At 44.4% G+C, this 25,337-nt stretch overlaps 1 protein-coding gene across 1 annotated transcript; it reads left to right on the forward strand.

Annotated features, from left to right (window-relative positions):
• Positions 1-1,021: 1,021 nt before the first annotated feature.
• On the forward strand, positions 1,022-16,409 carry SLC34A2 (solute carrier family 34 (type II sodium/phosphate contransporter), member 2). The gene is made up of 12 exons (XM_006866317.1): positions 1,022-1,133; positions 1,218-1,352; positions 2,583-2,711; positions 3,463-3,606; positions 4,416-4,527; positions 7,311-7,506; positions 8,984-9,079; positions 9,926-10,046; positions 11,449-11,616; positions 12,543-12,659; positions 12,762-12,886; positions 15,798-16,409. The coding sequence occupies exons 1-12, from the start codon at positions 1,022-1,024 to the stop codon at positions 16,407-16,409; spliced, it is 2,067 nt and encodes a 688-aa protein (XP_006866379.1).
• The last annotated feature ends 8,928 nt before the right edge of the window (positions 16,410-25,337 follow it).

The following is a 25,337-nucleotide window of genomic DNA, read 5'->3' on the forward strand; positions in this document are numbered from 1 at the left end:
ATGTGTGTCAAAGGACCAGGACTAGGAGGCTGGCCAAGGGTATCAAGAATTATACTTCCTTTCCACATATCTGAGAAAGGCTCTGTGGAGAAAATGAGTTAGGAGGAAGTCTCTATGGAATAAAACTAAAAAAAAATGGTTCTGACAAAGGGCTTTGACCCAGGAAACAATGGTTCTGTAATACCAACTTTTACTAATTGTCTGTAATAGAGTCCTGGTGTGATGCTCTAGGATCAGCACTGGACCACAAGGTCAGAGGTTCAAACCCACCAGCTGATTCTTGGAAACCCTATACAGGATCACTACAAGTCCAAACTGACTCAACAGCACTTAACAACATTACATCATAAATATACATTTGTCGTTCTGTTTGTTTGCTCGTCATTTCTGACTCATAGCAACCCCGTGGAGAACAGAACAAAGTACTGCCTGGTGCTCACAATTGTGCCTGAGCCCATGTTGAGGCCACTGTGTCATCTCTCTCCCTGAGGGACTTCCTCTTTAATTTACCAACATGATGTCATACATAGGATGCCATTACATTGTGAAAATGACCCCATTGGAGGACTGACCCTTTAATTTACCAACATGATGTCATACATAGGATGCCATTACATTGTGAAAATGACCCCATTGGAGGAGTGAGAGGGCTCGGTATACCATGAGTTGATGAAGACGGATGGATGCATTTACATTCAAGCTTCTGACTGAAGGAGAGGGTCAAGACAGAAGTTGGAGCATCAATTAATTATGTAGAATTAAGACTGGAACAGAAACGTACTAGTTCAGTGGTTGGAAGGAGGGTACAGAGATGTAAAATGGGGTCTTTTAGATTCCAAATTTACAAAGTGTAGGATGACACCCCACACTCCCTCTGCTTGCCAGAAAGAGAAACATTCCTATCAATGGTTCCCCCACAACATGGTGTTGCCTTCATCACTGCAACTGCACTTTGACCTTCTTGGCATACACTGCCTTTTGGTTGCTTCTCGTTTAAGCTCTCTCTTTCCATCCCCAGACAATGGCTCCTTGGCCTGAGTTGGAAAATGCCCAGCCAGACCCCAATAAATATATCGATGGGGCTACAAAACAGCAGTCTTCCACACCTGCAAAAGGCGAACAGACCTCCAAAAGTGAGTAACCATCATCCAGCCACAGACAGACCTCTGATGGGGACTTGAGGGGACTCAGGTCTGACACCTGTGTCTTGTTGTCAGATGCCCCTGGGGGTCCTGTAACCAAGATGGAACTTCTGCCTTCCTACTCCACTGTGGCATTGATTGAAGAGCCCACGGAGGTAGATGATCCCTGGGATCTGCCGGCACTTCGGAATTCGGGGACCAAGTGGTCAGGTAAAAAGGAGCCATGTGAGGTGGGAGGCCACTGCCCAGGGCAAATATGGGCTCCTCTCAGTCACTCTCAGGTACCGCCCTTTCATTGTTCTTCCTTTAGAGCAAGGGATGGCACCTGGCTGTCACTGAGGTACAGAACTAAAGTCGTTTGTGGAATCTTTGTTCCTTCAGCAAATTGGTCATGCAACACATAATACCAGACATTAGGGTTACCACCAAGACCCACACGGTCTCGTTCTTTATTATTCATTGTGTGCCAACCATATTCTGGGCACTGTTGGACATTCTATGGGCACAGTTGTAAACAGATGCAGCCCTGTTTTCAGAGAGCTTCCCAGAGGGCCTCTCACCTAAATATGGACATCAGGGGAGGCTTCTGGAAGAGAAAAGGCCATGTGCTGTTGTTATCATGGTAACAGACCTTAGACACCTTATCCACATGCTCACACCCTATGTGGCTCCTATACCAGGAGGCTGGCCCCTGGGGAAGCATCCAGGGAAGACACAGTTAGACAAATAAATGTGCAGCCAGAGAGCTGGAGTGCAGTTGATGCTGTATTTCTTTTCCAGATGCTAGATGTAAGGTCTGTGGAGACAGGAGTTAGGGGGAATCCGAGCTGAGCAGACAACGTGGGATGGGAGGGAGGAGAACTGGGAGGCAGGGCAGCTGCAGCAAGAGGGAACTCAGTCTTCCGACTCCCAGCTTCGAGTCAGAAAGAAGAGCAGTCAAGGCCTAGGGGGAGGAGGCGGGGGAGAGGAGGAGGTGAGGATCATGTATAGCTATACAAGGGCCAGGAGAAAGTGATACCCAGAGACAGGCCAGGACTCAAAGGCCAGCCCTCCACAATTGCTTACCATGAAGCCACGTTCTAGAAGATACTCTGTGCCTTTATCTCTGACTCAGCACTTAGTGGGTGACAAGGGCTTTTATCTACCTTCCTCAGTGACAGTTCGGTTCTGCTGGGTATGGAGGCTGGTTTATCTGCCATTGTCCCAGACTGATTGCCTCCTCCTAAATGCAAATCCTTCTGAGGCTTCCCCATGTGGACTAAACGCACCTACAGAGGTGAATGCTTTCAAAATTGTCCTTGGATGCATTGTCTCTGTTGGCCTTCTATACCCAAGAGTTTCTAGCTCAGTCCACAGGAGGGGAAGCTGGACGTTCTGAGTTCATTTAGTGATTCAGACACTAAAGGCTTTCATGCTTTTTAATTTTCTTTTCAACCCCAGAGAGAGACACCAAAGGGAAGATTCTATGTATATTCCAAGGGATTGGGAAATTCATTCTCCTCCTGGGATTCCTCTACTTGTTCGTGTGCTCCTTGGATGTCCTTAGCAGTGCCTTCCAGCTGGTTGGAGGTATGGATGGAAGTGGGAGGTGCCTAACTGAATTGAATTCCTGGAATGTGTTTGGAATAGAAGCCGTTTGTAAAGTCTGTGCTGTTTCCCCACTGCTCCCATTTCACAGAAGAGGAAACAGGCCCATAAAGGGGTTATGGCCTGCCATGGTGACTTAGGCCAGAACCAGAGGTGGAGACAATGTCAAGTCCCATGTCTGTGTCCACAAGCCCAGACAGGAAGCTGTTTGATGTGAGGACTTTCCCTCTGAAGGATCCCTGCTTGCTTCTTTGAATGAGATGGTTCATTCACATTTCCTCTTGGGAGATGAATCTTCTTCTGAGTTGGGACAATCTTGCAGAGACTTAGAAGAGGAATTAGGGAGTCAGGAGGCCCAGTGGTAGCTGTTAACATCAAGTATAGAATTGATGCCGAGTCCGTGACAGAGAAGGCTAGAGGAAAGCTTCCTAAGGAGTTCAAACCTCTAGTTGAAGGATGGGAGGATGTAGGGTGATGAAACAAGATGAGTGTTGGGGACGATGGTGAGTGGAGAGCTGATTCAGAGACATGCAGATGGAGGGCATGTGAGGGCAACCAGCAGGCTGGCTCTCTTTTGGCAGCTGAACAGCACTGGGGAAAAGCATGAGATTGGGTTCCACAGCGCTAGAGATTGGGTTCCCAAACTCCATGGCCATCTGGCCTTAGGTGGAGACTTCTGTTGACCCCACTCCTACTCAGCCAATTGTCATGTGATGGTGGGTTTGTTTTCCAGGAAAGGTGGCCGGGCAGTTCTTCAGTGACAACTCAATGCTGTCCAACCCTGTGGCAGGGCTGGTGATTGGAGTGTTGGTGACTGTCATGGTGCAGAGCTCCAGTACCTCCTCATCTATCATTGTCAGCATGGTGGCTTCTTCATGTGAGTCTGGGGACCCATGGCCCATGTTCCAAAAACCCAGGCATTCCCCTGCCCATCTGGAAGACCTGGAATGAGCTCTTCATAAGAAGGGCACTTCTGAAATGGAATGAAAAGATGATGGAATTTTCCCACCAACTTTGAAGGCATATCTAGACCTTGTCACCATTATCCTCCTATCTTGTCTAATGATGATGAGTTCTAACATTGGTCCCAGACAGCCTTCTGTTTTGGTTTTATTGATTAAGCATGACCCCAAGACTTGAGGATGTATAGACTGTGTTTCCAGTCCAGCAGTCACTTGCCACGTGTCTATTATTAATTCAAATTTAAAATATAAAATGTTCTTCAGGTGCACCAGTTCCACTTGAAGTGCTCAATAGCCACATAAAACCTTCCCATCATCACAGAAGGTTCTATTGGAGGCATATGTGTATGTCTATTTCCTTGGTGAACCGCTCCAGCTTTTCATCAGGCATAGATCGAGGTGCATAATCCCTTCAGGGATCACCAGTTTGAAAGTGCTGAGCCTCGCCTGGGGTCCAGGGCTGTTTTCCAGAACTGAGCTGCTGTCAAGTCCATCCCCGACTTACGGTGACGATGTATGGACAACAGGCGCAAACAAAGTGTAATCCATAGAGTTTCCTCTGGGAGTGGATATCCAGATTCTTTCTGATCTGCCTCAGTCTGGAAGCTGACAGATGGGTGGACAGAACTGGGATTCAATCTGTGATCATCAGGAAGGCAAGAATGCTACCCGTGAACCACCACTGTCCTCCTTCCTGAACTTGCTCACCTTTCTCATCCTCCAGTGTTGACCGTGCGTGCTGCCGTTCCCATCATCATGGGGGCCAACATTGGAACTTCCATCACCAACACTATCGTGGCACTCATGCAGGCAGGAGACCGGAATGAATTCCGAAGGTAGGCGGCTCCGAATCTGCCTTTGCCACTACCGTTTGGGACCATCTTCACCAATGAGAATGTGTATTCTAGAAGTACCCCTGGTGGAGTATAGCTGGGGGTTGGGATCCCATGGCCCCAGCTTTTTCTTCATCACAGTGTGTGGTCCTTAGGGCTAAAACTGCTCAAAAAATGGATGTGCTTAGCAAGGTGCCTGGCACATGGTCAGGGAGCAATGGATGAAGCTCCGGCTCAAAGCCTGCCTGCTGTGTGGTGCAGGTTAAACCAGGCCAGTTAGGGTAGGATTTACGGTCTTGCTTAGTCATAAGTAATTATAACTTCCTAACACCTTCCATTTTTGGCCAGCTCAACCCTTGCCAATTTTACTTTGTTCTTCACTTGCATGCCAATAAAAGGCAAAATATAGCCTTTGTGGCTGCATAAGATGTGAACATGGGGCAGTTTGATTACAGTCAAAGGGAGCACATCCCAAAAGGTTGATGTGGAAATTGAGCACATTTTTTGGGGGGAGGTCTCTAACTGGTGATGGGATTAAAAAATTTTTTTTCAGACATATATATATATATAAGGAGCTCTGGTAGCGTAGTGGTTACGAATCGGGCTGCGAACCTTAAGGTCAGTGGTTCGAAACTACCAGCTGCTCCACGGGAGAAAGATGAGGCTTTCTACTCCCGTAAAGATTTACACCCTCGGAAACCCTGTGCAGGGTCACTATGGATCGGAACCGACTTGACGGCACTTAACAACAACAATATATGTATATATATATGTATACACATATATAAAGCACTGAGCAAGACAGACTGGAAATATGATGCTGTTTCTGCGTGGGACAGGCAGATGGCATTAAAGCAGACAAGCTGGGGAGACTGCAAATGTCATCCTTCAAAGATGTCCTCATTGCTCCAGAGCCTCAGGGAACGTCCTTGCTCCCTGCTGACGTGTCCTGATTTAGTGTCTTCTGTGCTTTTCTCAGGAGGCAGAAACCATTAAAAATGATTTCTCATTGTTGGAAACATACACAGTAGAACATACACCAATTCAATTTCTAGGCCCATTTTGTGAATGTGGAAACTGAGGCTCACAGATGCTAAATGTCATCACTCCTGAGACTTGATCCAGGTTTTCTTAATCCAGACTTTGGATTCTTTCCAATGTTTGCCTCAGAGCAGCAGTTGTTAATGAAATAAGTTCTAACAAGCAAGGTGCCTGGTGCATAGGAATTGACTTGATTTAGTTGGCATCTGTTTGGAAATATTTAAATAGATTGTTTTCTTTGGAAATGTTTTTTGTTTTATTTTTCTTCTTTCTCTCCTGGACTATTTCCTTAGTCCTAGAACCATAATTGGAGTCCTGTCCTGGTGTGGCGCTGTGGGATAAAGCACTGGACCGCAAGGTCGGTTTGAACCACAAGGTTGGTGGTTCAAACTCACCAGCTGCTCCTTGGAAAATATACAGGGTCGCTATGAGTCAGAAACAACCCAATAACACTCAACAACAGCAGAACCGTAATTACGATCTCAAGCATCTATAGGACTTTCAGAAAATTTTGCCAAATTACTAATGCGGACAGAACTGGGGCTTGGGTTAGGTGAAAATTTGCACCTATGGTTTCTTTGATTGCTAGTGAAGTTCAGCATTGATTTCCTCTTCATGGTTGTTACGGTTGCTGTGATTTGCCCATGCCTATTGTCAATGAGCTCTGCGAACCAAAAGATCAGCAGTTCGAAACTACCAGCTGTTCCGCGGGAGAAAGATGAGGCTTTCTGCTTCTGTAAAGAAACCCTGTCCAGGGTTGCTATGAGTCAGAACCGACTCCACAGCACATAACAACAATTGTGCAGTTTACACTTGGATGCAGGAGTGGTTTTTTCTCAACAGACAGGTGTTATTAAAGGGAGATTTTTGCTTGAGGAAAAAAATCTTGTTCAGAGTTTTTTTTTTTACTTGGGCATGGATGGGATGGCATTTGGGAGGATCTGTGAATCTTCCCAGACAGTTGCACAGATTAGTATATGTGAGTGTTTTTTCCTATGGAGACTGGCTGTATGCTTCATGAGATTCTCCAAAGGAGCCATGATCTTATATTTTCTTTCTTTCTTTTTAATGTTTTATTGTGAATTGTGTCAAGTTTACATGGGAGAACATTAGATTTACAGTCATCTTATCGTTTGTTGTTTCCTTGCCATGGCTACAATCCCTTTCTTTTTAAAGCTAAGAGGTGGCTTGTATAGAGGATTTCTTTGGTTGCCTTCATACCAGTTTCCACCGTTGCAAAGAAAGGCTGTCTCATACAGTATGCATGGTTCACAAGTCATCTTGATGGCAGTTTTTGAAACAACTGTTTAAGAGAACATGCAAGACTTCCAGCTGGGTGCTCTCTGATCTGGTGGGGAAAGCTCTGCCGAGGAGTGGATACAAGGGTCCTAGAGACCCAAAGCCCTATTTTTGCCAGCCCTCAGTTTCCTCATCTAGGAATATTACAACCAACCATTTCATCATCATCGTAAGAATGAAAACGAGCTTTTACACACGTGTACACAATTGGGAGTCCTGGTGTGGCACTGAGGATTAATGTGCTGGACTGCAAGCTTGGCTTGAACCATAAAGTCGGTGGTTCAAGCACTGCAGCTGCTCCTTGGAAACCCTAGACAGGGTCGCTATGAGTCGGAACCGACTCGACAACATTTAACACCAACAAACAACAAGCAGATGGTAGGAGTAATGACCTCTCTCAACTGCCCACTTGCTTGTTGACTTGGGTTGGGGCTCCCTCCACACAGGGCTTTTGCGGGCGCCACCGTCCATGACTTCTTCAACTGGCTGTCTGTGCTGGTGCTCCTGCCCCTGGAGGCCGCCACCAAGTACTTGGAGCTCCTGACCAACCTCATCGTAGAGTCCTTCCACTTCAAGAATGGCGAAGACGCCCCAGAACTTCTCAAAGTGATCACTGATCCATTCACAAAGCTCATTATCCAGGTAAGACTGGTCCTTCCACTGTGGGGAAGAACATCACCTCTCCCAGCACCACCAGCCAGGCAGACCTGGTGAAGGGGGGGGGGGGGTCCCTATGAACACCGCTATGACTACCTCAGAGACAAGGAAGATGGGCTTTGGGGACACCTGTGAGAGTCATCGGCCTTTCTTGTTGCCCCGACTCCCTCCCCCTTGTTTCATCATTGTTGTGAGGGAGAGGGAAATGCTTCTTGTGAGACTCAAGGGCTTTCTGGTGGAAACCTCAGGATGCTTCAGTGCCAGGTTGTACCCATTTTAATTCTCACTGTCAGGAAAAAGAAAGTGGGGAAAAAACAAAGCAAACAGCTGAGACAGTTCCAACTAATGGAGACCCCATGTGTGCCAGAGTAGAATTGTGCTCTTTTATGGGTTGAATTTCAACAGTAGATTGCTAGACCTTTCTTTGTGGCACCTCTGGATGGAGTTGAAGCTCCAACAGAGTGTTTTAATGGCTTGTGCCACAGGTGGGACCTGGAGGAGAAACACTGAACTGTGAAGGTTCGAATCCACCAAATGCTCCTCAGAAACCCTACACAGGTTTGCTATGAGTCAAAATTGACTCAATGGCACTTAACAACAACAACATGGAATCTTGGTTGGTTGTGTGCCGTGGAGTCAGATCCAACTCATAGTGACCCTGTATGGGGTTTCCAAGGCTGTAAGTCTTTACGGGATCAGAAAGTCTCATTTTTTCCCACAGAACAGCTTGTAGTTTCAAAATACTGACCTTCAGGTTAGCAGCCTGACTCTAGAGAAAATAAAAGAGCCCACTAATAATACTGCTAGTCAGAAAGGAGAAGTGGTCATTTCACTTGTATGGTCACTAGTAATAATTGTTAGCTGCAATTGAGTTGGCTCCCAACTCTGACGGCCGCACACACAATAGGATTAGACCATTGTGATCCAGAGTTTACATTGGCTGATTTTTCTTTAGTCTCTCTTCATCCAGAATCTCTGCTGGAATCTGCTCAGCGTCATAGTAACCAACGTATCATAGCGTAGACACTAGTCTGACTCTGTCACTTCTTCATCCAATGATTATGTGCTCCCTAGAGACTCCTTTGTTTATACAATCAGTCATTCATTTATCAAGCTCGTGCTAACTTCTAGAGTCTATCCTGAGTGTGCACACAGAGTGAGACCAGTTCATCTCTGAAGATCTATGTTGTTGTTGTTGTGTGCCATGGAGTCGGTTCTGACTCATAGCGACCTGTACGTAGTTTCCAAGGCTGTGAGTATTTATGGGAGCAGAAAGCCTCATCTTTCTCCTGTGGAACAGCTGTTAGTTTCGAACAGCTGACCATGGAATGAGCAGCCCGATTCGTAACCACTATGCTATAGATGAGTCAAGCTCTTTAGAACTTTTCTAGCACTAGTTTCCATGCTTCCTCTACAAAGCCATTCTGAAATTGTGCTGCCTCTTATCTATTGCCTTCCTCAGCTGGATAAAAAAGTTATCAACCAAATTGCAATGAAGGATGAAGCAGCCCAAAACATGAGTCTGGTCAAGATTTGGTGCAAGACTTTTACCAATATGGTAAGTTTCTGAGACTAGCATCTGAACTTTAAGCATTCGTTCAGAAAGGTAACAAGAAGATAAAAAGAAAAAAAAAAAAAATTAGCTCCTGAAAAATCAAGACTGACCAATGTAATTTCACAGTGAGGAATTGTCTACTGGGTTGACTAAGTAGGACAGAGAGGTGTTGCCCATCACAAAGTCCCATACAGATGATTCCTGACTTACCTCTGCCTACATCCCAGATTCCGTTTATGGAGGGACCCAGGCAAACAGTGCATCCTCGTGCACTCAGATGGTAGCATTTCTCACCTGCCAGACTGGAAGTTTCTGCCAGAGAACTTGTGTGCTCCTCCTCTGAAGGCCCACAGCCTCCTATGGAGTCAGGAAAGTTTACTCAGCCTGCTTTTCAGTGTAAGACTTTAACCAGTATGTTAAGTTTCTAAGACTAGTATCTGAACTTTAAGTTCATGGAAGAATGAATTCTTTGAAGCTCCCCCCATCTGTAGGTTTTTGAGAGGACCTAAAGCTGGAGGAGAAAAGACAGGAAGTAGATCTGGAGGCTGTTTTTGTTTGTTCTCAGCTGTTTCAAGAGTGCTTTCTATAAAGACAAGCAGCGACATAAACAGGCAGAGCCCAACAAGCTTCGATAAGAATATTTTATAAAAGCTTCACAATCCCACCTTATATTTATAACAACTGGCACATTAAAATAAAATATTAACAAGTCTTTGAAACAAAGCAATATGACCAAGCCACTGTGCACACAGATAGGTGTAATGTGTCCCTTCTGGCCCCCACAGTGCCTGACACTCCCCACCAAAAGTAGATACTAGAGACCACACTATTTCTTATTTTTCTGTCCAGACTGAGATGAATGTCACCGTCCCCTCGTCTGAGAACTGTACTTCCCCTTCCCTCTGTTGGTATGATGGTCTTGAATTCTGGACCACGAAGAACGTGACGTACAAGGAGAACATTGCTAAATGTGAGTGGAATTCAGCAGGGCATTGGTCTCTGGGATAGGTTGTCTGGGAGGCCACCCAGAATTAAACATGATACTTCAAGTGTGATTTGCCACCTCCTCCCCTCCCCTCCACCCAGAGAGTCAAGAGAATTGATCACCTCCCATATTGTCTGCTATCTGTCTTATCTATCAATCAATCTATCGCTATAACTTGGGTTTGGCAGGGTTACCATGGAGACAAAGACTTTGAAAAACAAGGCATTTTATCATTAACAACATATCCCCTCTGGTAGCGTGGTGGTTACGAACCAGGCTGCTAACCTCAAAGTCAGCCGTTTGAAACAACCAGCTATTCCAAGGGAGAAAAATGAGGCTTTCTGCTTCCGTAAAGATTTACAGCCTTGGAAACCCTATGCAGGGTCACTATGAGTCGTAACCGACCCCATGGTACACCATACCACCACCAATATATCTCCTGTTCTGACTTTACCATCCTATCCCACATTGTTCCTCAAACAGCATAAAATGTTGAGGTAGACGGACTGGGCTGGAGACTTGGAGTTGTCCCCGACTAGCTTTGTGACCTCATGGAGCTACCTTCATCTTCCAGTCTCATGAGAAAACACCTATCAGTTGTGAAGCATGTTGGCAGTGAAATAGGTGCACACTTGGTTTGGATCTCAAGGTCACCACTTTCTAAAAGTGTGACCTTGGGTTTACCCTCTCTGAGCCCAGGTTTCCTCATCTGTAAAATGGCAATTCAATGCCGCCTTGTTGGCTTTCTGTGAAGAATAGTTTATCACTAACAGTGCTGTAGGATCAGCTCTGGATTGTCAACCAAAAGGTCATCAGTTCAGTCTCACCAAGTTGCTTCTGGGAAACCCTATACGGGGTTGCTATGAGTCGGAACCAACTTGATGGAACTTTAACAACATCAGTCATGTACTTCAGGATAGATGTTGAAATATATGTTCCTTGTGATGATGAATGTGACAATTTGTCAACTTGATACCTTCCAATTTTCCTACATTCATACTTTATAGTCCATGTACCAATGGATGTTTACTATTGTTGCTTTTCATTTTGCAGCATGTCAGGATAACATCCACACACTTACAAGGAAGACCAGTTAATATGACTGTTATTCAAATTTATGCACCAATCACTAATGCCAAAAATGAAAAAGAAAGTAACATTTTTACCAACTGCTGCAGTCTGAAATGGACTAAACATGCTGTCAAGGCAATTAGATTAGAATGTAAACATTGGAAACGAAGAAGGATTAGTAGTTGGAAAACATGACCTTGGCAATCAAAGCCAAGCAAGGGAGACTGGGACCCAATGGGGCCTTTATAGGGAATAAATAGCATGTAATCCTGGGTGGCTGTGTTCTCCTGACAAGGACTTTCCCTCATCTCTGCAGGTCGCCATATCTTTGTGAATTTCAACCTCCCGGATCTTGCCGTCGGCATCATCTTGCTCATCATCTCCTTGCTGGTCCTCTGTGGCTGCCTGGTCATGATTGTCAAGCTCCTCAACTCTGTGCTGAAGGGACAGGTTGCCATTGTCATCAAGAAGACCCTCAACACTGGTAGGCAGTGACCCCCATCCTCAGCCTTCCAGGGCATGATGACACTGGCCACCCCACAAGGATCCTTTCAGTTTCTATCAGGCAGTGGCTTCTGCATGGTGTTTCTCTCTTGGATCTGAAAAGTTACCGATGTTCAGATGCCATTCCTCTTTGAAATTTATTTCCCTGGTGTCTTGTGTGGGAACCTGGGTAGCAGGCACAACATTCCATCCCATGTTGACAAAGTCCAACTGAAATCCAGAGAGCCATGAAGTTAGACTTCTATTTCTATATACCCAGGCTTTTACTGGGCCCACCTGGTCTGTACTTTCTTCTGCTCTTTGGGAGGAAATGTTGCTCTAGATAAATACGTCAGCATCTGCAAACAGTCAGTGGCCAAGAGGTGCTTCTGCTGAGTACACGGTCCTGATCAATGACATGCATCCTGTGCTTGTTCCATGAAATGACCAAGAATATCTACCTGCTAGGGTTGTCATGTGAAGTAGGGTGTTGGAGACCTGATCCTGTTCCCATGGTGTGGAGAGCTGAGTTGTTAGGCTTGTCCCAAGCTGCTACATGTCTTTCATTCCCGTTTAGTTGGAAATAATGGTGGGGAGTTTGTAGTAACAGGTAACAAACAGGGTGTGGAGGAGGTATTAGGTCTGGGTGCACCAAGTAGTTTGTGGGAGGTATTTGTATAGGTGCAGCATTTATAACTAGCCTCTGGCCCCCAACAAATCTGTGTTTTTCTTCACCCACAAAACACCACACCCACATTGTGAAAATGCAGAGTGAAAGGATGTGGGGAACGAAACTACAGGCTATGGGGTGGGGTGGAGAAGCTTCTTCACAACCTAACCCAGGGCCCACCAGCCTGTGACCCAGGTTCCTCTAGAGGTGCCTTCCCTAGAAGGGTGTGAAAGACCTGATTCTCTTCTCTCTTTCAGATTTCCCCTTTCCCTTTGCCTGGCTGACTGGTTACCTGGCTATCTTCGTGGGGGCGGGAATGACCTTCATTGTGCAGAGCAGTTCCGTGTTCACGTCAGCCTTGACTCCGCTGATTGGTGAGTTTCCCACTTTCTCTCCTTCTTGGCTTCTCTGGCTACCATTGCCTTCTCCCATCATCCTCTAGGGCTGATGGTATGGTCTTTACAATTTCCTCCTAGGCATTGGTGTGATAACCATTGAGAGGGCGTACCCACTCACACTGGGTGCCAACATCGGTACCACCACCACCGCCATCCTGGCCGCCTTAGCCAGCCCAGGCAAGACATTGAAGAGTTCGCTCCAGGTCAGGACTTGCTGCATGGGGAAGGGCTCTATGTGGGGTCAGGAGGCCTACAACCATAGAAATCTCTTGTTTTTGCAAACTAATGCTATCTAACAAGAATCAGGTTTTTATCTGCTTGGTTCAGAAGGTGGAAACAGGCTGAGAAGAGAAGCTTTGGAGAGATAATGGGGTCCAGGGCCTCAATCTAATAACAGACAAAGCTGTTCCTTTGAGGGAACTAGCAAGATTTCCATCATTAGCAGTGGTTACAATGAAGGCTGAGTTACCACTTGATTACAAGGAAGGTTTAGTCCAGATAACCCCTCACATCTCAACTCTCTATGGGTGAATCTGTTTGTCGTCTTAGCTAGCATGACAACCACTTCTATTTAGACAGAGAAGCAGCTAGGGCATGGTCAGGCATTAGAAGAAGGCGTGATCCTGCCCTGCTTGATCCAACTAAGTAGTCTTGAGCAAGTTATTTATATCCCTACTGTGGGGCCAGGCATTCAGGGATTTGAATCCTGGCCTACCCTTTACTCACCTCTCTGAGCATCAATTTCCTCATCTGAAAAATGAGGAATCTAATCTGTCTCATTCGGATGATGATAACATACAATAAAGGTGTGGCCCAAACTACTGCCAGCAGAATATAATAGGAGTCACAAATATGAGCCACACATGTGTTGCAGATTTTTTAGTAGTCACATTAAAAAAAAGGTAAAAAATATATAAGACCGCATTTGACAATTCAATAGTTTTTACGTGTAGTAACAGCTAGTGAGTTGTTGCTATTGTTAAGTGCCATCGAGTCGGTGCCAACTCATAGTGACCCTGTACATGGTCTCCAAGGAGCAGGTGGTGAATTTGAACTGCCGACCTTGCAGTTCATCTGGCTTTGTGGTTGAGTGCTTATCCTACAACCCCACACCAGGAGTGTGTAGTCACATTTTAAAAATTGAGACAATCCTCACAAAATTCAGTGATCAGGGCCTGGCGCATTCTAAATACCCATAAGCATTTGCGCTGCTGTGATTATGGGACACCATCTTATTCCTTGTTTCTCTCTCTCTCTCTCTCTCTCTCTCTCTCTCTTCCTACAAGGAGGTCATTGAGCCATAAAATGCAACCATTCTATCAGCCCTTTCTCTTGCCCAGCCCATGCATGGACAAGCATGCTTTGTGTCCAATACAGCTTGACTTAGGGCAAGCTGAAAATTCTCTCTACTGAGTGGTTCAGAGGTGGAAGAAGCAGGGCTGAGCAGTGGGTAAATTCATGAAGTTCATTGTTGGGAGGACATTGAAGGGCAAAGGGAGGGGAGTGCAACCCTGTGTGAGTGGACTTTATTTCTTCTCTCCCTATGTCTGGGCAGGCCCAGGATGACCTGGGGTGGAGGAGTGAGGCAGGGGATAAGGACAAGAGAGTGCATCTACTGGCTTGTACATGAAAACCATTTTAGAAATTGGCTTAAGAGCCAAGAGAAATGTGATTGATGATGGAAAATAATGCAATTCAATTTCAATAGAACTTGATCTTACTGGATTCCAATACAAGACCCAATACTCCATTGTAAACTTTTATTGCTATTTATTTACCATAAAGCTAACTACCTTTTTTTCAATTGAGGTACAGTTGTTAGGATAGCTGAATTTTTACCTGTCTTCACTCCTATTATATAAATAAATACTATTATAAATACTATTGCCATCGATGCTGAAATCTCCTGTAAACTTCCTCTCGGTCACACAAAACCTTTCATCTTTCCACCAGAGTAACTATGACTTGAATATCTTTTATCTTAGACTAGTATTGTCTACGTAGCTCTGGTAGTGTAGTGGTTACAAATCAAGGTTGGCAGTTCGAAACTACCAGCTGTCCTGTGGGAGAAAGATGAGGCTTTCTGCTCCCGTAAATATTTTACAAGCTCAGAAACCAGGTGCAGAGTCACTATGAGTTGGAACCAACTCCACGGTACTTAACAACAACAACAGTTTTGTCTGCTCCTGAGCTTCGTATAAGATGGAAATGTATGCGTATACAAGTAGTCCCCAATTTAACCACTATGCCTGCACTTAGACCTGGTCATCCCTACTACACATTGTGCAGTGTGTCATTTGCTGATGTTATCATTCTCAGATGTAACGTTTCCAACCCCCAAATACAAATGGATTTATAAAGATACTGCTAATAAAAGGCCAGAATAGAAAATTTAGGACAAATTATAAAGAGGTATTCAACTTAACGTAAGAACCAACTTACTACAGAGTAATTGTCAGAATGGAACACCATTCAGTTGTAAGTCTGGGACTAAATGTAAGATGCACTTTTTGGTGCCTGGCTCCTTAAGTCTGTGAGCTTCTTCCAGATTCGTTCTTTTTCACTGTTGTGTAGGAGTCCGCTGTATAATGAGGTTTACTATAGCATCATGGTACCTTTTATAAAGGAGCTCTGGTAGCGTAGTGGTTACGAGTTGGGCTACTAACTACAAGGTCAGCAGTTCAAAACTACCAGCTGTTCCACAGGAGAACGATGAGGTTTTCTGGTCCCATACAAATTTATAGCCTTGGAAACCCTGTGCAGGGTCGCTATGAGTCAGAACCGACTCTAAGGCACATAACCACCACCACCACCACCTTTTATAATAAAATAATTTATGAGGAAATTGCCTTCCTGGAACTCAGCAGAGGGGCTGTTGGGGTGGGGGAGGGTGAAAGAACTTCCTTGATTCTTATTCCCAGAAACGAGCATTTGTTCCTACTTGGGAGACAAGTGATGTCTGTATGTTTATGGGTGGATGGTTGTATAGCCAACCCATTAGCTGGTGTGAGCTGATGCTGACTCCTAACTATTCCTTTCTTCCCCTTCCCCTCCCGACACCCAATCTAGACAACAGAGGTGCCCATTCATATGTTCAACCCCTTTCTGTTTCAGATCGCCCTGTGCCACTTCTTCTTCAATATCTCCGGCATCTTGCTGTGGTACCCAATTCCATTCACCCGCCTGCCTATCCGCCTGGCCAAGGGGCTGGGCAACATCTCTGCCAAGTACCGCTGGTTTGCCATCTTCTACCTGGTCTTCGTTTTCCTTCTGACCCCACTGGCAGTGTTTGGCCTCTCCCTGGCCGGCTGGCCGGTGCTGGTAGGCGTGGGTGTTCCCATCATCCTCTTACTGCTCCTAGTAGTGCTCCTCCGGCTCCTACAGTTCCGCTGCCCAAGTATCCTGCCCCAAAAGCTCCAGAACTGGAACTTCCTGCCCCGCTGGATGCACTCGCTGAAGCCCTGGGACAACCTCGTCTCCATGGTGACCAGCTGCTGCCAGAGGCGCTGTTGTTGCTGCTGCCGCGTGTGCTGCCGTGTGTGCTGCCTGCTGTGTGGCTGTCCCCAAGGGTGTCGCTGCAGCAAATGCTGCGAAAATCTGGACGAGGTCCCGGAGCACTCCAAGGACATCCCCATCAAGGGCCCCGAGGCCTTCGATAACATGGTCATACATGGCCAGCAGGCCCAGGTTGGGGCCAAGTCCATCTCCAACAGCACAGCATTATAGGGGGCTGCCCAGAGGTGGGAAGAGAGACCCCAAGCTCCACACGCTTATGCATGCCTTTCACGAAGCAACGGACTTGACATCAGTCTAGCTCTCACACCCCTTAACCCAGTTCATCATCCGCAGGGTTGTTAATTTCAGCCCTTCACTGTCCACTCCCAGGAAAGCTCAGGGCAACCCCGAGTGAGAAACTGGTCATGAAACCTGCTGACTGAACTGATCACTAGGACCTAGTCTCTGATTCACAAACCAAGGGCAACATTTATGGAAAGTTCTCAAAGATGCATAGGTAACTATGTGTATTTTACACATTCAGTCATAAGCATACCCATATATGTTTTTCTTAATTGATAAAGCTCACCCAAGAGGTGGTTCAAGGCTGCGGCTCCCAGGAACCCTTGCCCTAATCAAGGAAGAGGCCTAAGTAGACTTGGAGAGGACCAAATACACTCCTCACCTGGGTGGCTAAGCTACAGGGCTTCACTGTGCTCTTTGTTTCACCAGCCCAGAAAGAGGTCCTTTCCCCACATGGGTTCATTGGAGAGAGAAGCCTAAAGGATCTCAGGCTCGTCTTAATTTGATTACTTTAGAAGACAGATTCACAACTTATCAAAGAAACCTAATGAGGCAGATAAAAACTCTACCCCCTTTCCACCACAGGGCGTTGGACCATTTGAAATAAGCTCTGCAGGTTCTCTAAGCCCCTTCCACTGCTGCCTTAGAATAGTTCTCCCTGCCTAGTTCTCAATCTCTGAACAACCAACTTTCTGAATCAGCTTTTAGTATCAGCTTCTACCACCCCCCACCCACCCATTGGTTGGAATCCCAAATTCTCCTATTTCTCTAGAGATGAGCTTTTCTGTCCTGCTCTCTCCTCATGCCTACAAAATCCCAAACTCTTCTCCTAAAGAAGAAACCAGAGCTTGGCTCTGATGTCCCTAATGTGCCTTCTGGGACCAACCCCAAGTTGTATTGCCTCTTTTTCCTCCACCGCCCATCCCTCTCCCTCCCCCCCCCCCCAACCTCTAAGGCAGGACTCCAGGGTTCTCAGGAGGCAAGATGTAGGGGCTTGACCCCCCCCCCCCCACACACACACCAGCCCATTCCCCTACTCACCATTGAGTGAAGTTCAGTGGTGTCTGGGAGAGGGTCTTTAAGAGGTCTCCAAGACCCTGTCCTCCCCCATCCCAGCTTCACCATCTTCATAAGTTGTAATACCAAACTGAGCCCTCCCCTTGGCCCTCCCCTTTGTAGATAGCCATGCCCAGACAGAGCCATTTATACTTTATATTTTTAGCCGCACACCTGTACAGCACATTTCATACCTTAAAAGCAGCCAGAATAATTTGCGTTCTCTAGTGCTCTCATTTGGAAATGAGGCGGGATTCCTTCTAGGAAATTGAAAACTCAAGTTTCATCTTTGTATATTTTGTAATGGTGCCTCTGGAACCACACCTGCACCCCCCACACTGTAAATATGTAAGTTAAACCCAAACACGGGCTGTGACCTTCTTTGCACTCTGCTGGCCTTTTTTTTTTAATTTAGATTTCTGTATTGTGTCAATGGTTTTATTTTATTTTTTAAAACTGGCTGTGGGAAGGGAGAAATTAAAAATAAAATACATACATCAAACCCAAAGAGAATGTGTTTTCCGTTACCAGGAAATAGGGGCCTAGGTTTATTTCCTAAAAATGAGATGGCTTTCCTTACGTTGACTACCCACTACCAACACCAGGGCCAGTGACATGATTTGTACGGGATCCTTGTTCAAAACGCAAGGGCCAGAATGCCATTTTAGGAATTGAATTTGATGGTTCCTTATATTGTGCTGAAGAAGAAACATGTCCCTGAGAGTGAAAGTCAAGTCAAGAATAGATTTGACGTACAGAAAACCAGTGAACGGACACAAGGCCCATTGTGGGATACACAAAGAAAGACTGGGAGAGAGCCCTTTCCAAAGACAAAGCAATAGAATGGGGACAGTATCAAGCACTAACATTCGTATCACACACAAATAAAAACCTTGATGAAGATCATTATCAAAAATCAGGAAAGGTGTGTGTCAGGGTTGTATACCTGCACCGTATTTATTCAGTCTGCATGCTGAATAAATAACCCAAGAAACTGAATTAGATGAAGAACATGGCATCGTGCTCATTAACAACTTGCAGTACGCAAAGGACACATCCTTGCTCACTGAAAGGGAAGAGGACTTACTGAGGAAGACTGAGGACTACAGCCTTCAGTATGGATTACACCTTGGTGTAAAGAAAGCAAAAATCCTCATCACCGGAATAATAAACATGATAAACAAAATATTGAAGTTGTCAAGTATTCCAGTTATTTAGCACCACAATCAAACACCACTGGAGGCAGCAGTCAAGAACTCAAATGATATATACATTGAGAAAATCTGCTGCAAAAGACTTTTTACTTTAAAGGTGTCAAAAAGCAAAGATACTACTTTGAAGACTAAGGTGTGCCAGACCCAAGCCATGGTATTTCTGATGCCTTCATATGCTTCGTCTCTCATACTTCAGACAGATTGTCAGGAGGGACCAGTCGCTGGAAAAGGATATCATGTTTGGTAAGGTGGAGGGTCAGAGAAAAAGAGGAATACCCCCAGCGAGATGGATTGGCCAAGTGGCAGCATCAATGGGCTCAAACGTGGCAACAGTTGTGAGGTTGGCCCAGGATTGGGCAGTGTTTCGTTCTGTTGTACATAGGGTCACTATGAGTCAGTACCAACTCAATGGCACCTAACAACAACAACAACATATGCACATGAAAGCTGGACAATGAATAAGGAAGACCAAGGGAACACGGGTGCCTTTGAAGAGTACTAAAGGTACCATGGATTGCCAGAAGAATAAACAAATCTGGCTTAGAAGGACAGCCAGAATGCTTCTTAGAAGTGAAGATACTCAGACTTTGTTGCAAGTAATTTGGATACAAGAAGGACATCGAGCTCAGTAGACAATGAGTGGAAAAGAAAACTGCAGCTGCAAAAATGGGATCCACCCCTAACAATGATTATGAAAACGGTGCAGAACCAGGCTGCGTGAACCAGAATTCACTCAACGGCAATTCCATGTGGGTCACAATAAAACTGCGCGTCATAGTTTTGTGTGTTTTTTCTTAGATTTTATTTTGTTGAATATACAAAGCAAAGCAGAGACCATTTCAACAGCTTTGACATGTATCATTTAGTGTTACAGATTACATACTTCAAGTTGTGCAACCATCTCAGCCACCTTTTCTTAGCTGTTCTTCTTTTATTAAAAAACACACTGTCCCCTAAGGCTCCTATCCAGTCTTTCTAGTTGTTGTCACTTGGATCCTATAAAGGTGTGACACTGCAGGATTGGCTTGAACCGCTCCTTGGAAGCCCCATACAGGAGTATGTGAGTCAGAACTGACTCGACGGCACTTACCAACAACATAGAGATACACTGGAAACCACCATTTATGTATCAGTTTGTCCACTGTGGTGGCCTCTGTGTTTCTGTGATGTTGAAAGCTATGCCACCAGGGTCACCCATGGTGGACAGGTTTGAGCTGAGCTTTCAGACTAAGGCATTCTGGGAAGACAAAGAGGACAACTACTTACAAATATTTAGTCACTGAAAACCTTATAAATAACAGTGAACCACTGTCAGATAGCACCAGAATATTGAATATTGAAACATGAGAAGTAGCACAAAAATATTTTCAGATATAGTGCCGAAGATGAACACATCAGTTTGGAAGGCACTCAAAATGTTAAGTGCCGTCAAGTTGATTCTGATCCATAGTGATCCAGTATAGGGTTTCCAAGGAGCAGCTGGTGAATTTTAACTGCCAACCTTGCAGTTCAAATGGCTTTGCAGTCCAGCACGTTAACCCACAGCACCACACTCAAATACAATTGGGGAATTGCTGCCTCTTCAAAATAGAGTTGACATGATGACTTGAATGGAGTAAAGCCTGTGAGACCTTCATGTGCGTCTAGGCCACAACTCAAAGTGAGAAGAAACAGCTGCAAATATCCATTAATAATTGGAACATGGAATGTACAAAGTGTGAATCTAGGAAAATTGGAAATGGTCAAAAATGAAATGGAACATATAAATATTGATATCATAGGCATTAATGAGCTGTACTGGATTGGCATTGGCCACTTTGAATCTGACCAACACATGGTTTACTACGACGAGAATGACAAATTGAAGAGGAATGGCCTTGCATTCATCATGAAAATGAACATTTCAATACCTGTCTTGAAGTACGGTGCTGTCAGTTATAGGATAATATCCATGTGCCTACAGGGAAGACCAGTTAATGCCACTATTATTCAAACTACACAAGAACAACTAAAGCCAGTGAAGATGAAATTAAAGTATTCTACCAACTTCTTCAACCTGAATTGATCAAACATTCAATCAAGATATATAGATAATTACTGGGGATTGGAATACAAAGAAGGTTGGAAACAAAGAGGAAGGATCAGTAGTTGGAAAATATGACTGGTGATCTATATGATGCTGGAAATCGCATGATAGAACTATGCAAGATCAATGACTTCATTGCAAAAACCTTTTAAAATAACATAAAAGACAACTATACACAGGGACCTCACCAGATGGAATACACATAAATCAAATTGATGACATCTGTGGAAAGATACGGTGGCAAAGCTCCATAGCATCAGCCAAAGCAGGTCCAGAGACACTGAAATAGACCATCAATTGTTCCCGATTGTGCGGGTCATGACAAGCTCTAAGTAACATTGTAAAGAATGAGTACTCCAGAAGTCTTAATTGTGTTCATGACGAGCCTGTACATAGACCAAGAGGCAGCTGTTAGAACAGAACAAGGGAACCCTGAATGGTTTAAAATCAAGAAAGGTGTGTGCCAGGGTCATATTCTTTCACTACACTTATTCATACTGGGCAACCATTTTGAACTATTTTCAGCAAAATTTTACTTGTGATACTAATAATATTGTTTGATGATTTACACATTCTGTTGGGTCACCTTTCTTTGAAATGGACACAAATATGGCTCTCTTCCAGTCAATTGGCCAGAGGAAAACATACACACATTCTTTGCAACTGGTATCATATTGGGTTATGAGCTGGGTTGCAAACCACAAGGTCAGCAGTTTGAACCTATTAATCACTCCAATGGAGAATGATTTACAGCCTCAGAAATGCTACACAGGTGGCTATGAGTTGGAATCAACTCCATGACACACCACCACCACCACCACCACCCTTCAAATAAAAGAGTTGATCCCTCTACTACTTGGATTGAATCTGGGCTCGAGACTTGCTTTGATCAGCAGTATACAGTGGACATGGCATTGAGAGGCATCTGACACTCAGCCTCAGGAGATTTTGCTCCTGCCCAAGTAGAGACCTAAGACCACCACATAAAAATAGCCAGGATCAGCATCGTAGTTCTCTAGTGCTACAATAACAGAAATATGACAAGTGGATGGCTTTAACCCACACAGTGATTCTCCCATTGTTTAGGAGGCTAAAAGTCCCAATTCAGAGTGCCAGCACTGGAGAAAGGTCCTAGTCTCCTGTCAGCATCTGTAGGTCCAACAGTTTTAAGGGATCTTCATGTGTCTTGGCATCAATCTCCCTGGATCTAGGAGCTTCACAGTACAGGGACTCCAGGTCCAAAGGACACACTCTCAGCTCTTCTTTCTTGGTAGTAGCTGGTTCCTCTGTGATCTGCTTGCTTGTTTAATCTCTTTAATATCACAAAAGAGAGTACCTCAGCCTAATCTTGTAGATTGCATCTGGCCTGATTAACATAAAAAAGTGAAGATTTAAAACATAGGATAATTAGATCAGGGTGGATCTCATCAGATCATATGATGGGGGTAATTACAACTTATTAGAGCTCATTTTAGGGGTGATTACTACAACTTGACTGCTAAACCACCAAGAATCCTGATACTGACAAGTAGACACAAAATTTTACTATTGTAATCAGTTATTTCAAGGATGAGAGATCCTGTGAAGAGAAAGGTACAGAAGCCAGCAAACACACCCTCAGACATGTGAGTGAGGCTTCCTTACATCTGGTCCTTGCCTCATTGCAGCTAGATCAGCAGAACTGCCCAGAGAAGCGCAATACAAATTGTTTTGACCCATGTCCTCTACCCAATGTTGCTGAGTCAATCCCAACTCATAGTAACCCTACAAGATAAAGTAGAATTGCACCATAAGGTTTCTGAGGCTATAAATCTTCACGGAAGAAGCTGGCCTCATCTTTTTCCCAAAAAGCAGTGAGTGGGTTTGAACCACTGACCTTCTAGTTAGCAGCTTACTGCTTAACCCACTGTACCATCAAGGCTCCTTTGAGTAATCATGTAAGTTGGTAGTTATTTTAAGGCATCATGTTTTGGGTTGGTTTGTTACACACCAACAGGTAACTCACACAAATCAGCTCTTGAAACTGTAGACTTTTATTGAAATTTGATGTTATTATTCATTGCCCACCATTTGTTCTTTCTAAGGCTTCTTTGGCTTAATTTTTCCAAAGACTAAACCGCCCCCATCTCCTGCATGAAAGACAGCCACCTGGCCAATTGATTGGAAGAGATCTGTGTTTGTGCCCGCTCCAAAGAAAGATGACCCAACAGAATGTGGAAATTATCAAGCAATATCATTAATATCACAGCCAAGTAAAATTTTGCTGAAGATAATTAAAAAATGGTTGCAACAGTACATCAACAGGAGACTGCCAGAAAGTCAAACTGGATTCAGAAGAGGACACGGAACAAAGGATATCATTGCTGATGGCCATATGAATCTTGGCTGAAAGCAGGGAATCCAGAAAGATGTTTACTTGTTTTATTGATTTTGCAAAGGCATTCAACTGTGCAGACATTAACAAACTATGGTTAACATTGTGAAAAATGGGAATTCCAGAACACTTAATTGTGCTAGTGAGGAATGTATACACAGAATAAGAGGTAGTTTTTCAAACAGAACAAGGGGATACTGCATGGGTTAAAATCAGGAAAGGTGTGCGTAAGGGTTGTATCTTTTCACCATATTTATTCAATCTCTCTGCTGAGCAAACAATCTGATGAACTAGACTATGAGAAGAAAAGTGAGGCATCAGGATTGGGGGGTTGCACATTACTAAATCTGCTATATGCAGACAACATAAAACTGCTCTATGCAAAGGAGCTCTGGTAGCTTAGTGGTTACAAATCAGGCTGCTGACCTCAGGGTCAGAAGTTTGAAACTACCAGCTTTTCCATAGGCGAAAGATCAGCTTTCTGTTCCTGTAAAGATTATAGCCTCAGAAACCCTGTACAGGGTCGCTATGAGTCAGAACCGACTCCACGGCACATAATCACCAATACTATATGCAGACAACACAATCTTTCTTGCTGGAAGAGAAGAAGATTGGAAGTGCTTGCTGATGAATATCAAAGAATACAGTCTTCAGATTACAACTCAATGTGGAAAAAAACCACAATCCTCACAACTGGATAAGTAAACAACATCATGATAGATGGAGGAAAGATTAAAGTTGCCAAGGATTTCAGTTTTCTTGGATTCACACTCAACACCAATGGAAGCAGCAGTTAAGGAATCAAATGACTATGTATTGCATTGGGCAAGTTTGCTGCACAAGACCTCTTTAAAGTGTTACAAAGCAAAGATGTTACTTTGAGGACTAAGGTGTGCCTGACCCAAGCCATGTTATTTTATTATATTTTTTTCCCAAGCCATGTTATTTTAATCACCTCACATATGCATGAGAAAGTTGGACAGTGAATAAGGAAGGCTGGAAAAGAATTGATGTATTTGAATTATGGTGTTGAAGAAGAATGTTGAAAGTACCTTCGATTGCTAGGAAAACAAACAGATATTTCTTAGAAGAAGTACAGCCAGAATGTGCCTTCAAAGCAAAAGTGGTGAGACTTATCTCATGCCCTTTGGACACACTGTCAGGAGGGACCAATCCCTGGGAAAGAATATCATGCTTGGTAATGTGAAAAAGAAGACCACCAGCAAAATGGATTGACACAGTGGCTCGAACAGTGTGCTCAAACATAACAACAATGGATAGTGCAGGACTGGGCAGTATTTTGTTCCGTTGTGCATGGGATCACTGTGACTCAACAGCACCTAACAACAACAACATGACTACCACCCACTATCTGTTTTTCCCAGGACTGCTTAGGTTTAATTCTTTCAAAGACTGTATCTTCCATCTCCTGCCTAGTGTGGTGGATTGGATCAGCAGACCCACTAGGGGGTACATTATTTACTTATTAGCTTCAGCTTAATGTCACTGGTGTGTCATATTAGCTGAATAAATCACCCTCGTAGTCACTGGGTAGTGTATGCCCTGTGAGTACAACACAAATTACACTGTCATGAAGCAAAACGTTGCCTTCTCGTTTGGCTCAGGTTAATTACATAGACTCCAAAGGGATTCTGAGACCTGCCCAGTGGTGCTGAGGTTGTAGTTTTGCATTCCTCGCTGGTTGGCATCTTAGGGAGTTAATAAAAAACATCCCTTTCTTCCTTGCATAGTTTGGGACTAGTTGTAAAATAAGACATTGAAAATAGACAGCTAGAGATCTAAACATTCATTTTGTTACAAGAAAGCTGAGGCAAAGTGTAACTTTTAGATGTGCAGGGTGAAAATATCTTGCAAATATTGTTGAGTTAGTCCAACTTAGTTGCCCAATCACAGGCAGAGGTAGACACCAGAAGCCTTCCCTGTGGGACAGAGCCTTCCATAAGGTGCCACACTTGACCAACATAAATTAGATGTGTGGATGTGGTAGTTCCAAATCAAACATTCTCAATTTATTCTCTCAAACCTACCATCCAGGTAACTGAGAGGTCATATTGTAGCTGTTGTGGAGTTCCAGGGAGGTTGGGGACCCCCTCTCTAATGCTCTT

Source organism: Chrysochloris asiatica, unplaced genomic scaffold (assembly GCF_000296735.1).
Source record: "Chrysochloris asiatica unplaced genomic scaffold, ChrAsi1.0 scaffold00089, whole genome shotgun sequence".
NCBI classification, from domain to species: domain Eukaryota; kingdom Metazoa; phylum Chordata; class Mammalia; order Afrosoricida; family Chrysochloridae; genus Chrysochloris; species Chrysochloris asiatica.